At 40.9% G+C, this 13,205-nt stretch overlaps 1 protein-coding gene across 2 annotated transcripts in view; it reads left to right on the top strand.

Annotated features, from left to right (window-relative positions):
* Nucleotides 1-13,205, top strand: part of LOC116693433 (uncharacterized protein KIAA0513-like) — a 453,101-nt gene that overhangs the window by 429,528 nt on the left and 10,368 nt on the right. For both annotated transcript variants that reach the window (XM_032522422.1, XM_032522421.1), the window contains exons 2-8: nt 3,795-4,370; nt 9,608-9,707; nt 9,995-10,068; nt 10,640-10,710; nt 12,640-12,847; nt 12,934-12,974; nt 13,107-13,179. In XM_032522422.1, the coding sequence (XP_032378313.1) occupies nt 3,985-4,370; nt 9,608-9,707; nt 9,995-10,068; nt 10,640-10,710; nt 12,640-12,847; nt 12,934-12,974; nt 13,107-13,179 (953 nt within the window). In that variant the 5' untranslated portion in view covers nt 3,795-3,984. The remainder of the gene's footprint in view (nt 1-3,794; nt 4,371-9,607; nt 9,708-9,994; nt 10,069-10,639; nt 10,711-12,639; nt 12,848-12,933; nt 12,975-13,106; nt 13,180-13,205) is intronic.

Here is a 13,205-nt window from a genome sequence, read left to right as displayed (position 1 = left end):
TTAAAGGTTTTATGGATTATTGAAAAGAGAGACCTGGAGTTTCCTTCGTTGGAGCAGAGGAGGTCAGAACAGTAGTTTGATTTAGTTACGGCTATTGAGTTTGAGTAATGAAGAAGATGAGATTTATACATTTCTATGTGAATGGAGAGACCAGTTTTTTTATAGAGGCGTTCAAGTATACAAATATAAAGAGTTTTAAGCCTTGAATTAAGCCAAGCAGCTGCGACATGAATAATGAAAACATTTGATTCAGCGTAAAAGAACATTGGTGGGTGGTGAATTTGCGTTTCCTAGGATGGCAAAGGAATGTCTTGCCCTGCTTTGCCTCTAAATTGTCTAGTACTCATTTCCTTCGTTGGTTGATTTTTGATTTTAGGCACAAACCAAATTGCCTCCATAGTATCTAGTATCGAAAAATGGCTTGTCATTCAATACACAAATATATCAATACCTAAAGAATGAATCTTATCAGTATCAGTTAGCCAATAAGCATGCAGCAAGCTTCTACCGAGATCTAATAAGGCTGGTGATTGGCTGTCTACACATCGCAGTGGCATGCAGGAAGAACTATGTTACACACAGACACGGGGTCTCGTGTGTGTGAGAGAGGATTGACTAGTGTGTGTCACATCAGTCTAAAGGAACTGAGAAATAAAGAAAATGATACTGTGATGTTGTCATTTCTTTTTTGGTAATGGTAGATATAATAGGGTTCACCATACTCTGGGAGTGCATTGCTTTCATGTTCAGTGCCATGATGATCTGTTTTTCTGTCTCGTCCTCTGAAAACAGATTTAGTGTTGTTGTGTTGAGAGTGATGCTGGGGATGAACAGATTACATCTGCAAGTGCAGTCCTCAGCTTTTCCACTGGCCAACCTCCTCAGCTGAGATTCTACACCTAACTTATCTGCCATCAGCCACTTCTGCCTGTCACACAACCATGGGAGCATGTGATGTGTGGCCGTGCCGTTCAGCTATCGCCCTCTGGCACTGTTGTGCTGCTCTGAACTCCAACTGAGCTTTAAATGTACAATTCTAAAGATACCTTGTTCCATAAAACACATTTTAATCCTAACCCTATGATTCCCCCCCCCTCCCCAATATTTAGAAGATGTCACTTTAAAAAATATGAAACACAACCCCAAAAGAGGTCATATTACCGTTATCCTTCTTGCGTGTAAATATGTTTCCCAAAGATTGTAGACCCCACCCCCCTATAGTGGACGGTACTGTCTTTACCTTGCAGCACACAGCTCTGTTCTTTGTTACGTGTGATGTTTTGAATATGTTACGTTTTGAACAATACAGAATAATTATTCAAAATAACACTAATTAAAGACATTGAAGTTGACGTGTTTGACGCTAAAAGTTTTATGGTGGAAGGTTAGAGAAGGATATTTCTGATAGAGTCCAATCTTGTGTAGGTCCTTTGTCATCCAAGCCATTTGAACTACGGCCATTGTTCACGCCTCTTGTGCAGGGAGAATAGAGAGAGACTAGGCTAGCTATCAGTCCCTGCTGCCTGTCAAAAGGACTGGAGGACTGCTGTCCTACTATCAGTCTGGAGCCTGATACTTATGGTTGGTTTAGGGCTGTGGTGGAAAATGACTTACATTTACAATGGTACATTTACTTGTGACGTAAGCGTATGTAATGTACAAATATATGTATATATTGTATACAGTATATTTATACATTGTTGTAGAAAACAACTACCAATATATAAAGTCGTTCAAATTAATCCCACCTCAACTAGGTGCAAAAAATATGTAACAATAATAAAAATCCAACAATGTGATTTCCTTAATGATGTAACACTGCATATAGAGAAGGCTATTTTATGAAATGTTTTTTTGATATGTTTGGTTCTTTGTTGTACATCCACTTTAATATATACTGTATACTTAAACATATCTGTGGTCAAGCTCAGTGCCTCGCTGTGTTGCATTAACTGTGAAACTTTCTCTTTATGTCCCTCACATTTTCCGGTTAGTCCATGCATGATGGCGGGGCGTGCTGGCGCTGGATATTAGTCCATGATGGTGGGGCGTGCTGGCGCTGTATATTAGTCCATGATGGTGGGGCGTGCTGGTGCTGGATATTAGTCCATGATGGTGGGGCGTGCTGATGCTGGATACTAGTCCATGATGGTGGGGCGTGCTGGTGCTGGATATTAGTCCATGATGGTGGGGCGTGCTGGCGCTGGATATTAACAAGTTCTTAAAACCTCAGCCCTCCACAACAGCAATAGGCCTCATATCCTGAGCAATAAAGTCAACAATTCCTTCCGTGATATTATTTTTTTGCGTTTGGATGATAGAGGCTTAACACCCAGCGGGGTCTGGGGGGGTCTGGGGGGTCTGGGGGGGTCTAGGGAACGCTATCGTGGTTGCGGGTGGGTGCGCCAGTAGTTATAAAACGATTATCAGACTATGAAATATGCCAACTCTGATAAATTCATATAGCCTACTCAAAACAGACAGGGCAACCTAACGCAGACAGGTTAGCTCACCGTTTTTAGGTGATACGCCATGTTTGTAGTCCAGCTGCGATATGCAAACTGTTGCTTGCAAACTTTGCATTCCACTTTTTTCCGTTATCTATTTTTGTAAAATGCTGCCACACTGGGGATGTCTTCGACATGGTCGAGGAGGACTGACTGGAAACACTCACAATTAAATAAATATTCAGCAAACCACTAAACCAAGGCTTTCTAGTTCTTTCTTCAATCTGTCCCCAGTGGGTCGGGCTAATCCAACAAAGTGAAAACAAGGGATAAACCGAAATAGATTGAAATGAGCTTTCCATTTTAGCCATCAAAATCAAAAGCAGAAATTCACAATTCCCCCAGTATTCCTTTCTCTGCTTTCTACCGCAGGTAGCATGCAGCTAAAGGCTTAGCTTACCTGTAGCCTGCAGCTTGACTTTCCTAGCCACCATGACCATTGCCGGAGTCTGAGATAAAACAACACAACTGGAAAATCCTCCTGCTTCCTTGAAGTCACCGGGGAGGCAACCTCTTGCCTTCCCTGTGAGTTATGTAAAAAAAATAACAACAAAAAAACAGCGAACGGTAAAGCATGTGGGCTCCAACGGGACTTCATAGAGCCTTCAGGTGCATTTTGTTAACTTATGCTGCACTCAATTGCTCATTTTAATTTTGAGAAACCCAAACTCTTGTTTTTGGATTTTACATGTAAGTCAAGTGGCTGCTGTAATCCCGGCAATAGGGATAATTAGGTACTCAATCTATTTATTATTTACAGCACAGGCCAAAAGTTTGGACCCCCCTTCGCATTCAATGCGTTTTCTTTATTTTCATGACTATTTACATTGTAGATTATCACTGGAGGCATCAAAACTATGAATGAACACGTGGAATTATGTACTTAACAAAAAAGGGGGAAATAACTGAAAACATGTCATATATTCTAGTTTCTTCAGATGACCCCCCCCTTTGCTTTTTTGATAGCGCTGCAAACCCTTAGTGTTCTCTCAATGAGCTTCATGAGGTAGTCACCTGAAATGGTTTCCCTTCACAGGTGGGCCTTGTCAGGGTTAGTTAGTGGAGTTTCTTGCCTTATTAATGGAGTTGGGACCATCAGTTGTGTTGTGCAGAAGTCACACATCAACACAAGTCATACACTGCTACCCAGGCGCCCCAAACCGTAAAGTTTGAAAAGGCTCTTAGTCTTACCTCTCACCACCTTCAGGTCTATTAGGTTGCCTAGTACATTTTAACTGAATGTAAAAGATGATCACAATGCTAATTATCTCCTTCCTTCATTCACAGATGCATTGGGTTTGTGAGTTCCCTGGATGTCAGCACCCTCAGGGGTTGGGAGAGCCTGCAAAATCAAAACCAAAACCCAATACGACAGTTGAAGCTTCCAACTAGCACCTACATCTACGACCACTCTCATGTTCCTGCAGAGCACCAAATAGCTCATTCTAAAAACACTATTGTAGAGCTTATTGCCAACATGGAGAGCGTAGCAGTGGACAACCTAATAGACTTTGACCTGCCCTCAGAGGCCACAGCTCTAAGCAAAGATGGAGGCCAACACCAAGGCCATACAGACATTTTCTCTCCAGAGCAGGTGCCGTCCTTGGGAGTCCACCAGCAACCCTTACTGCCAGAGCCACTAGCACCAAATAAGCCCAGCACTCACCACCAAGAAAAAGGAGACAATGACAGCGATGCTACAGAGTCAGCGGACAGCGACAACGACATGGACCCGCCCTCTCATATGTGGGAGCTGAGGAGGTCGTCCTCTTCGTCCACTCACAGTGGAGGAGACGCCGACGCTGAGGTGGTGGAGAGGAGGCAGTTCATGAAGGCTTATGTGGAGAAGGTGTTTCACGGAAAGTAAGGAAGAACGTTTTTTTTTTTTATATTGAGTATATGGACTGTATGTGTACTTAAAAGAATCATTATATCAGTGAAAAGCGACATGATTGACAAATTGAAAGCCAGTTTGTGACAGCGTAATAATTTGAAAGATGCTATAGTCACTTTTGTTCAATTTTGTAACCATTTCTCTTTTTACAGAAGAAATGGCCCATTATTTCAATAAACAAAAGCATAGCAAGTGCTAGCAGAATACTAGACACTAGTAGTAGTATTAGTAATAAGCATCAGTGATTCATTATTGTAAATAATACGAATACATTTTCAGATAAATGGAGGAATATCTGTCAAAATATAAATTACAAAAGTATAAATTAAAAAGAAAACATTGGTACTGTTTACACTATCAAATGTATACATTTTATTTACTTATTTATTTATCTCAAAAAAATCCACCTACTTTAAAAGAGAAAAAAAAATGTTTGCAAATGTATATTGTATATCAGTGAAATAATTAGTCAATTCACTGATTAGTCACTTGACAGAAGGTAGCCCTGTGTAGCCGGCTGTCGCTGCTCCTGAGGCTAGCACCAGGTCAAGGAACCAGGACAGAGGAGAAGAATGTGTGGGAAGGATGCTCACTGTCCGGGTTTTTACCTAACTGTCCACTGTGAGCCGTCCAATAGAGAGACAAGAACTTCGCAGAATAAAAAGAGCTTAAAGCACAACTTGCTAATGCAAAGTTAAGATTATTTTTAGCTGTTTACCTGATCAATCTATCTAATGTGTTGGGGAAAAAAAACAATGTATTTGGTTCTGCTGCATCGATTTAGATACTTAAAGAAATACATAAAAAAAACCTGTTCATTCTAAGCATACAGTGGTGTGAAAAAGTGTTTGCCCCCTTCCTCATTTCCTGTTCCTTTGCATGTTTGTCACACTTAAGTGTTTCGGAACATCAAACCAATTTAAACAATAGTCAAGGACAACACAAGTAAACACAACAATTTGTAAATGAAGGTGTTTATTATTAAGGTGAAAAAAAATCCAAACCATCATGGCCCTGTGTGAAAAAGTGATTGCCCCCCTTGTTAAAACATACTATACCTGTGGTTGTCCACACCTGAGTTCAGTTTCTCTAGCCACACCCAGGCCTGATTATTGCCACACCTGTTCACAATCAAGGCATCACTTAAATAGGAGCTGCTTGACACAGTAAGGTCCACCAGAAGATCCTTAAAAGCTACACTCATGCCGAGACCCAAAGATTCAGGAACAATTGAGAAAGAAAGTAATTGAGATCTATCAGTCTGGAAAGGGTTATAAGCCATTTCCAAAGCTTTGGGAATCCAGCGAACCACAGTGAGACCATTATCCACAAATGGCAAAGACATGGAACAGTGGTGAACCTTCCCAGTGGCCGGCCGCCCAAAATTACCCCAAGAGCGCAGCACGACTCCCAAAGGTCACAAAGACCCCACAAACACGTCCAAAGAACTGCAGGCCTCACTTGCCTCAGTTAGTCGCGTTCATGCCTCCACCATCAGGAAAAGACTGGGCAAAAATGGCCTGCATGGCAGAGTTCCAAGGAGAAAACCACTGCTGAGCAAAAAGAACATCAAAGCTCGTCTCAATTTCTCCACAACACATCTTGATGATCCCCAAGACTTTTGGAACAACATTCTGTGGACCGATGAGACAAAAGTGGAACTCTTTGAAGGTGTGTCCAAGTATATCTGGCGTAGAAGGAACACTGCATTTCATAAAAGAACATTATCCAACAGTAAAATATGGTGGTGGTAGTGTGATGGTCTGGGTGTTTTTGCTGCTTCAGACCTGGAAGACTTGCCGTGATAAAAGGACTATGAATTCTGCTGTCTACCAAGAGATCCTGAAGGAGAAGTTCCGACCATCTGTTCGTGTACTCAGCTGAAACAAACTTGGGTTCTGCAGCAGGACAATGATCCTAAACACACCCAAGTCCACCACCGAATGGCTGAAGAAAAACAAAATGAAGACTTTGGAGTGGCCTAGCCAAAGTCCTGACCTGAATCCATTGATTTGTGTAGACCTTAAAAAGGCCGTTCATTGCTCGAAAACCCTCTAATGTAACTGAATTAGGACAATTCTGCAAAATGAGTGGGCCAAAATTCCTCCAGGACGCTGTAAAGCCTCATTGCACGTTATCGCAAACCTTGGTTGCAGTTGTTGCTGCTAAGGGGGGCCCAACCAGTTATTAGGTTTAGGGGCAATCACTGTTTCACACAGCCATGATTGTGGATTTTTTTTCACCTTTAATAAGAAACACCTTCATTACAAATTGCATTTTGTGTTTTCTTGTGTTTCCTTGACTATTGTATAAATTGGTTTGATGTTCCGAAACACTTAAGTGTGACAAACATGCAAAGGAACAGGAAATAAGGAAGGGGGCAAACACTTTTTCACACCACTGTAGACTGTATGATTCTAAGTCGGACCCAGGGGTTGGTGCATAGAACCAACACATGTGGATCACCCCCACAGCCCCCCAGTGGCTGGCTGCAGTATAGATCATCAATCCGGCCCCCTCCTTGAAAAAAAAATCAAAGTACACCTCAAATACATTTTTCCCAAACATGATTTTTGTCATTTTAGGTAGTTCTTATCTTGCTGAAGTGTGTTCAATGTTTTTGTGATACGTCTGGTTGTTACCAGTTATTTGATGCTATAAAAACAGTGAAACTGTGATTGACTGGCGATTCGTCGGGCAGGTGTATGACCAAGACTTCACCGCGGCCGACTCTGGCTCCAACATTACAAGATGGCAGCACCTGCATGCTGGATGTTGTGGCTTCACTTTTACACACCGGAGGAAGTGGGGACATGTTGTCCATGTTTAAATACAGTCTGGCGTTTTGTTTCCTACCCACTGCAGCATTAACGATGAAAGTACTCTATAGTTCCCCTGTTTTACCATTTTCATAATCATATCATATTTGCAGATGGAATAGCTACATTCAGAAGAGCATTCAGATTTATACTGAAATGTGCAGGTCATTGAAATGATGATCAGAAATATGCCCGGCAGTGGTGAATGTACAGCACAATAAAGAGACCCGTTGTATGGCTGGAAGGCAGCCAGCAGATTATGGGTGCAGGGAAGGTGCCCCCCAGCTACATCAGCTCATCTCAGAGAGTGCTAGAAGGACAGGTTTATAGGTTGTCTGCCCTGTCCTCCGGTCTGTCCTTCTGTCTGTCCCATTCTTGAATTGCTTCAAATTTGGCACAATGGTCACAAGCGTTATTGGCCACAACTCAAGAATTTCTATGCTAAATTATGACAGCATTTTATACAAATGTCTAATAGGATGAAACAATGAAATGATGACATTTAAAATCCAAAAGGTCAAAGGTCAACTTTACTGTGACATCATAATCTTCTGCAAAAGTGCATTTTCTAACTGTACTATTGTACATTCAGCTGGTCAGATACTGATTCCATGACACTAATCTTGGATGACCACCATGAAACTGGGATTTATAGATCTTCAATTCAATTCAATTCAATTCAATTTTATTTATAGTATCAAATCACAACAAGAGTTATCTCAAGACACTTTACAGATAGAGCAGGTCTAGACCACACTCCAGAATCCACAAGGACCCAACAGTTCTAGTAGTTTCCTCCAGAGCAGCAACAGGGCCACAGTGGAGATGAAAAGCTCCTTTTAGGCAGAAACCTCGGACAGACCCAGGCTCTTGGGAGGCGGTGTCTGACGACCGGTTGGGATTAGAATCTTCTGTGCTGCTTTGTGTAAAGAGCCACATTTTGTCAAAAAAATAAACTTAATAAACAATAATTTATTAAACTTGTTCAAAGTCGTCACTACATATATTATGTAAGTCTGGACAGAGATGGAAACTGCAGCTACTGCACTGGTTGGCAGAGGCATACAATTGTAATTCCAGTTTGTTGATGGAGTGATTTGTTATGTCACCACTTTTTCCTTCTTCCTGACTGTGTGTCGCCAGCAATTTCTCCTGCTTTAGGCTGTCTATTCACTTATACTCAGATCAACACTGCTCCATGTTTGTCACCCGGAATAACTTGGAACATTCACTCAGTCAGAGATTAGTATGACTCACCAGCAACGTCCCATGGGGGACATCAGTCCAACCGATGCAGGAATATTTGACAAGAAATCAAATGTGAGCAGGGTGAAATGTTTAAAGGGTGCTTCTAAATATCAGGGTACCTTTGTGTTCCAATAATACCTTTTATTTGTATAACACCTTTAAAAACAATAGTTTACAAAGTGCTTTGACAGAGGAAACAAAAGCACATACAAATCAATAGATAAACATAAACGTCAAATCAATACACATACCCATAAATGTACAACATAGTAATGGTGAAAAAGGATGTGTGTAAGTGGGGCCAGGAAAAACTCCATTGTTACCTTGCCCAGCTTTGCACATTCACTTTTCTTTTCCTTTGCTTTGCATATCTATATATAGTAGATGTTGGGGGAGGATGCATGGAATGACTCACCCATCCTTTACAATTTATCCACAAAGTGGCATGAAACTGCGACTTCTAGGTCACCAGTTTGGTTCTTGAGTCCATTACTCTTGTAAAGAAAATGTTCAGTGTGTGTCTTTAAAGGAATAGTTTGACATTATTGAAAGTGTGCTTCTTATTGAGAGATAAATGAGGAGATTGATGCTACTGTCCTGTCTGTAATATATTCTAAATATGAAGCTACCACCAGCAGCCGGTTAGCTTTGCGCAAATACTAGAAATGGGGAAAAAATCATCAAATCATCATCTACCTTTTCAAAAAATATTGAACTACTACTTTGAAAAGTCTCCTGGATTAACAGCTTGAGTTCATCTTGGTGAAATGGAAACAACGTGCCACTGCAGAGTTACACATTTTGACATTGCTAACAATACAGAATATTATTATATAATATTAAATTAAATGCAGCTACATTTTGCGTCCCAAGTCCAGTCTTATACATAGATCTATCCTATCATTTTTGATCATTTTCTATCAATCCTTTAGAAACAGCTCAATGACACATGTTGGGATTTCTTTCTGTTTAGCTGTCAGATACTGACATTTTCTGGGTCAGACTCTCAATGGAACACATTTCATTTCTCTGCATAGTAAAATCAGAGAAATGAATACATCATTACCTTAATAAAAACCAGCAGTGGAACATGTTTATACATTAGTGCTGTATTGAGTTATTGGACCATGTTTTCACAGGGAGGACTTTGACCAGGAAGAGAAGGCCCGTTTTGGAGAGCTGTGCAGTGGAGAGAATGGCAAAGGCAGGGAGTGGTTTGCCAAATACGTCAGCGCACAGGTGAATACGGGGAAATGATGTAATGGTAACTAATCAGACTTCATACATGGCCTTTTAAGGAAAACAGTAACTGCAATATTCCAAATGCATTGGCCAAGGAATTACACGTTGTTGTTGGACCCCCACATACATACATTTAGTCACACATTTGAGTGAAAAAATGCCTACATGAATGCGGGAAATCAAACCCAAATATCTCTATCACGTAAGTGATAGTTGTTGGGGTCTTTACACCAAGATATCCTGAACAAGTTTCTAACTCTGTAACTGTCGTACTGTTTTCACAGCGCTGCCACTCCAAATGTGTGAGTGAAGCCACCTTCTACAGACTGGTGCAGTCTTTTGCAGTTGTACTGTTTGAGTGAGTCTATACTGTTGACTTTATTGACACCAACATAGTGTAACTGTCTAGTCCCATTTGATTGTGAAGGATAAGGCCGGTGATCATTTATAAAGTTGTTAATGTCAGTTTTGCCCATGAAAATACAAAAATCTCTCAATACCAAACATAACTTACGTAGGAGGAAATAGTTATGGGGTCGGTGTCGGATTCATACTCATTTGATGCTCTGTTGAGTTTATCTAGCAGCAGGACAGTGTATGTGGGATAGAGTCAAAGTTAACTACAGTGTGTGTGGGTTCCATTGTAATGAAGGAACTTGCCAGTGCAACACTGTAGCTTATTTATGTCTTTTTAATAGTTTTTGATCAACAATTGAGTTCTGTGGCACCGAGAAATTGAATGCATTAGACTTTGGAAAGACTTATTAGGATAAACTCATTGTGGGTTGTGTCTTTTCATAGGATTTGCTGACAATAAGAAAACATATATCACCTGCTTGTCCTTTTAGTGAAAATGTTCCAGTAAATGACATTAATTCTAACTTTGAAGACATGACAGGATCATCTCTAAAGAAATGGTGTGTTCCCAGATGTTATCAGATGGATGACTACAGCCCAGCCAAAAACCTCATGACTATGTGCTTCACATACTACTACAGTGGTAAGGGCTCTTTCAACCTCTCTGTTGTCTTTCAGCTCTGTATCTGGCATGTTTGTCACGCTGCAGCTGGCGGGCTAGTTAGCTAGCTTGCTGATTCCGATGAAATGAATTGAAATGATCAGATGAAATGAAGATAAAAAACTAAACAAGAAGAGCCTTCTGTGTGTGTCCTCTTAATGTCTGCTTGCTTTCCTCACTTGTGTTTTTCTTCTCATGTACGGATTCTATTTTACGTCCATGATTTAAAAACTAGGCCGCTAAACGTCGGCCCATCTTTGACCGAAGGCTTATCGTCTCCCTGATGGGTCGGGGCCCTTAGAGGGACTTCTCTTTTCAAGTTCTCAGAGTTGCTGCTGCCTTTGATTGGACACATTTAAAGGCAATGTTGTAATGTAACCAAATACTTACGTTACTGTACTTAAGTAGAATTTTAACGTATCTGTACTTTACTTTGTTATTTATATTTCTGAAAACGTTTCCTTTTACTCTAACTAAATAAAATGTATATTTTTACTCCACTACATTTCCCCTAAGCATCTGCGCTACTCGTTACTTGTGTTGGAGTGAAAGACTCTTTCTCACAAAAAATCAAATTCTGTTTCTGTTTTTTTCTTAAGGGATGCCAGACTTGATGTTTAAGAAAGTGTGAAAACCCTGAATATCATGCTTCACTATAAGGAAGCCACAATAACAGTGAAGTGCATCTAATATCATAAATGACTTTTGATACTTAGGTACAGTAAATATCAGATACTTTAAGACTGTTACTCAAGTAATATTCTAAAAGGATACTTTCACTTCTACCAAAGTCATTTTTTGGTGAGATACTTGTACTTGTACTCAAGTATTGCTTTCAAGTACTTTATACAAGACTGTTTAAAGGGCAACCAGAGCTCGTAATTGCAAAAGAAAAGCGTTAGACAGCAAAAGAAAAATAAATATCTGTCATCATTGGTGATTCAGAGTGTGGTTTCTTCTGCAGCAACACCACAAACACAGGTGGCTTTGTGCGGTTGCATGACGGTAGTGTTTGTGCAAACAGGAAGCTTTGAGTGATTAATGTAGTGCCGTGGCACAGTATATTGCTTCAACTTCCGTCTGCAGTCAGGTCTGCTGTAACCTGTTTTTATAACACATAAAGTAAACATGCACTATTGGCAATTTTGCACAGTGGTGAACAAAAGGTCTGCTTGCAAACCCCAAACTACAAATAAAACCAAACGAAGAATAATGTGTGCATGTTTACAGTTATTTGTCTTGCACGGCGAGACGTCTCATTGATTCCTCCAAAGCTGATGGACTAATTGTTTTCATTTCTATTTCCCAGAGGCACATTTTATGTGCACCTGAGATTACCTTCCCTTAGAGGCTAAAACAGCTCGTAGCGTTCGTTAAAGGTGATGTCTGTCTGAGACATGGGACTTTAAATTGTCAAATCAAGTCACAGGTTATGTCAAGTCAAGTTGAGTCTTTAGTTAGGCAAGTCTCTAAGGTAACCACCCACAGATGCAGTTCCTCAGAGGATTCCCTGTGCCACATGTATGTTTAACATTAAAACATGATTTATTAAATCATACCAACAATTCATATACTTTGTATTCTATGCAAACAACAGTATGTATAAAGGCTTCACGCCACCCACACAATATTGTAGGCACGGTTTTATATGCAACCTAATTTTATACAATACATGTGATAGGGGGTCCCTGCTCCATCTCTCTCAGGTAAGGGGTCCTTAAAAATAGTTTCAGACTCCTGCTGTACACTGTTTGTCAGGCTGACCGGTGTGACGCCTTGGACCAAGGACACCACAGGGACATTGAAAGACAGGTTGATGTTTAAACACATTTGCCTTGTGGGGCTTTAAAACATGTAAAAAAGGCTTCAGTGATGCCATGACTTTGACCTCTCTGCTCATGTCTTGCTCAGGGAAGTCCCAGCCATCTCCCTCAGAGCTGCTGGATCGTGGCGGTCCTCCAGCTGGTCTGGACTCGTACATCAACAAGGCCAACTCCTGGCTGTCTGTGAGGAAGGATGCCGCTGAGCGCCTCCTCAAAACCACATCTAAAACTGACGTCAAGGGCTTCTTTGGAGGCCTAGAGAGCAAGCTAAGGGGCTCAATGGCTCCCAAGACTGAGTGAGCAGATACAGCTCCTTCGAATTGTTTTGATTTACATCGTTGTATATACATAGTTGTTTTATATAACCCATTCTCATTTCTAGGGATGGGGGAAGCCCGGTTGAGACAAAGCCCAAATCACCAGGTATGATGTACCAAAACCTACAGCAAAACAGCTTTTTTGTCTCCTGCTAAACTTCTCTGTTATGTTTCCAAATGTGAGTTAGAGATGGATTGAGGTGAACAAGTGCCTGTCATGTGTTCTCCTCCACCCCAGTGTCTGAGGCTCCAGAGGAAAAGAAAGGAGAGAAGGTGTACCTGTACACCCACCTGAAGCAGCAGCCCATCTGGTAAATGAAGGAACCTCTGGCCATGT

This window comes from Etheostoma spectabile, chromosome 8 (assembly GCF_008692095.1).
Source record: "Etheostoma spectabile isolate EspeVRDwgs_2016 chromosome 8, UIUC_Espe_1.0, whole genome shotgun sequence".
Lineage (NCBI taxonomy): Eukaryota > Metazoa > Chordata > Actinopteri > Perciformes > Percidae > Etheostoma > Etheostoma spectabile.
Note: the sequence above shows the minus strand (reverse complement) of the source record. Positions and strands in the feature narration are given on the sequence as shown.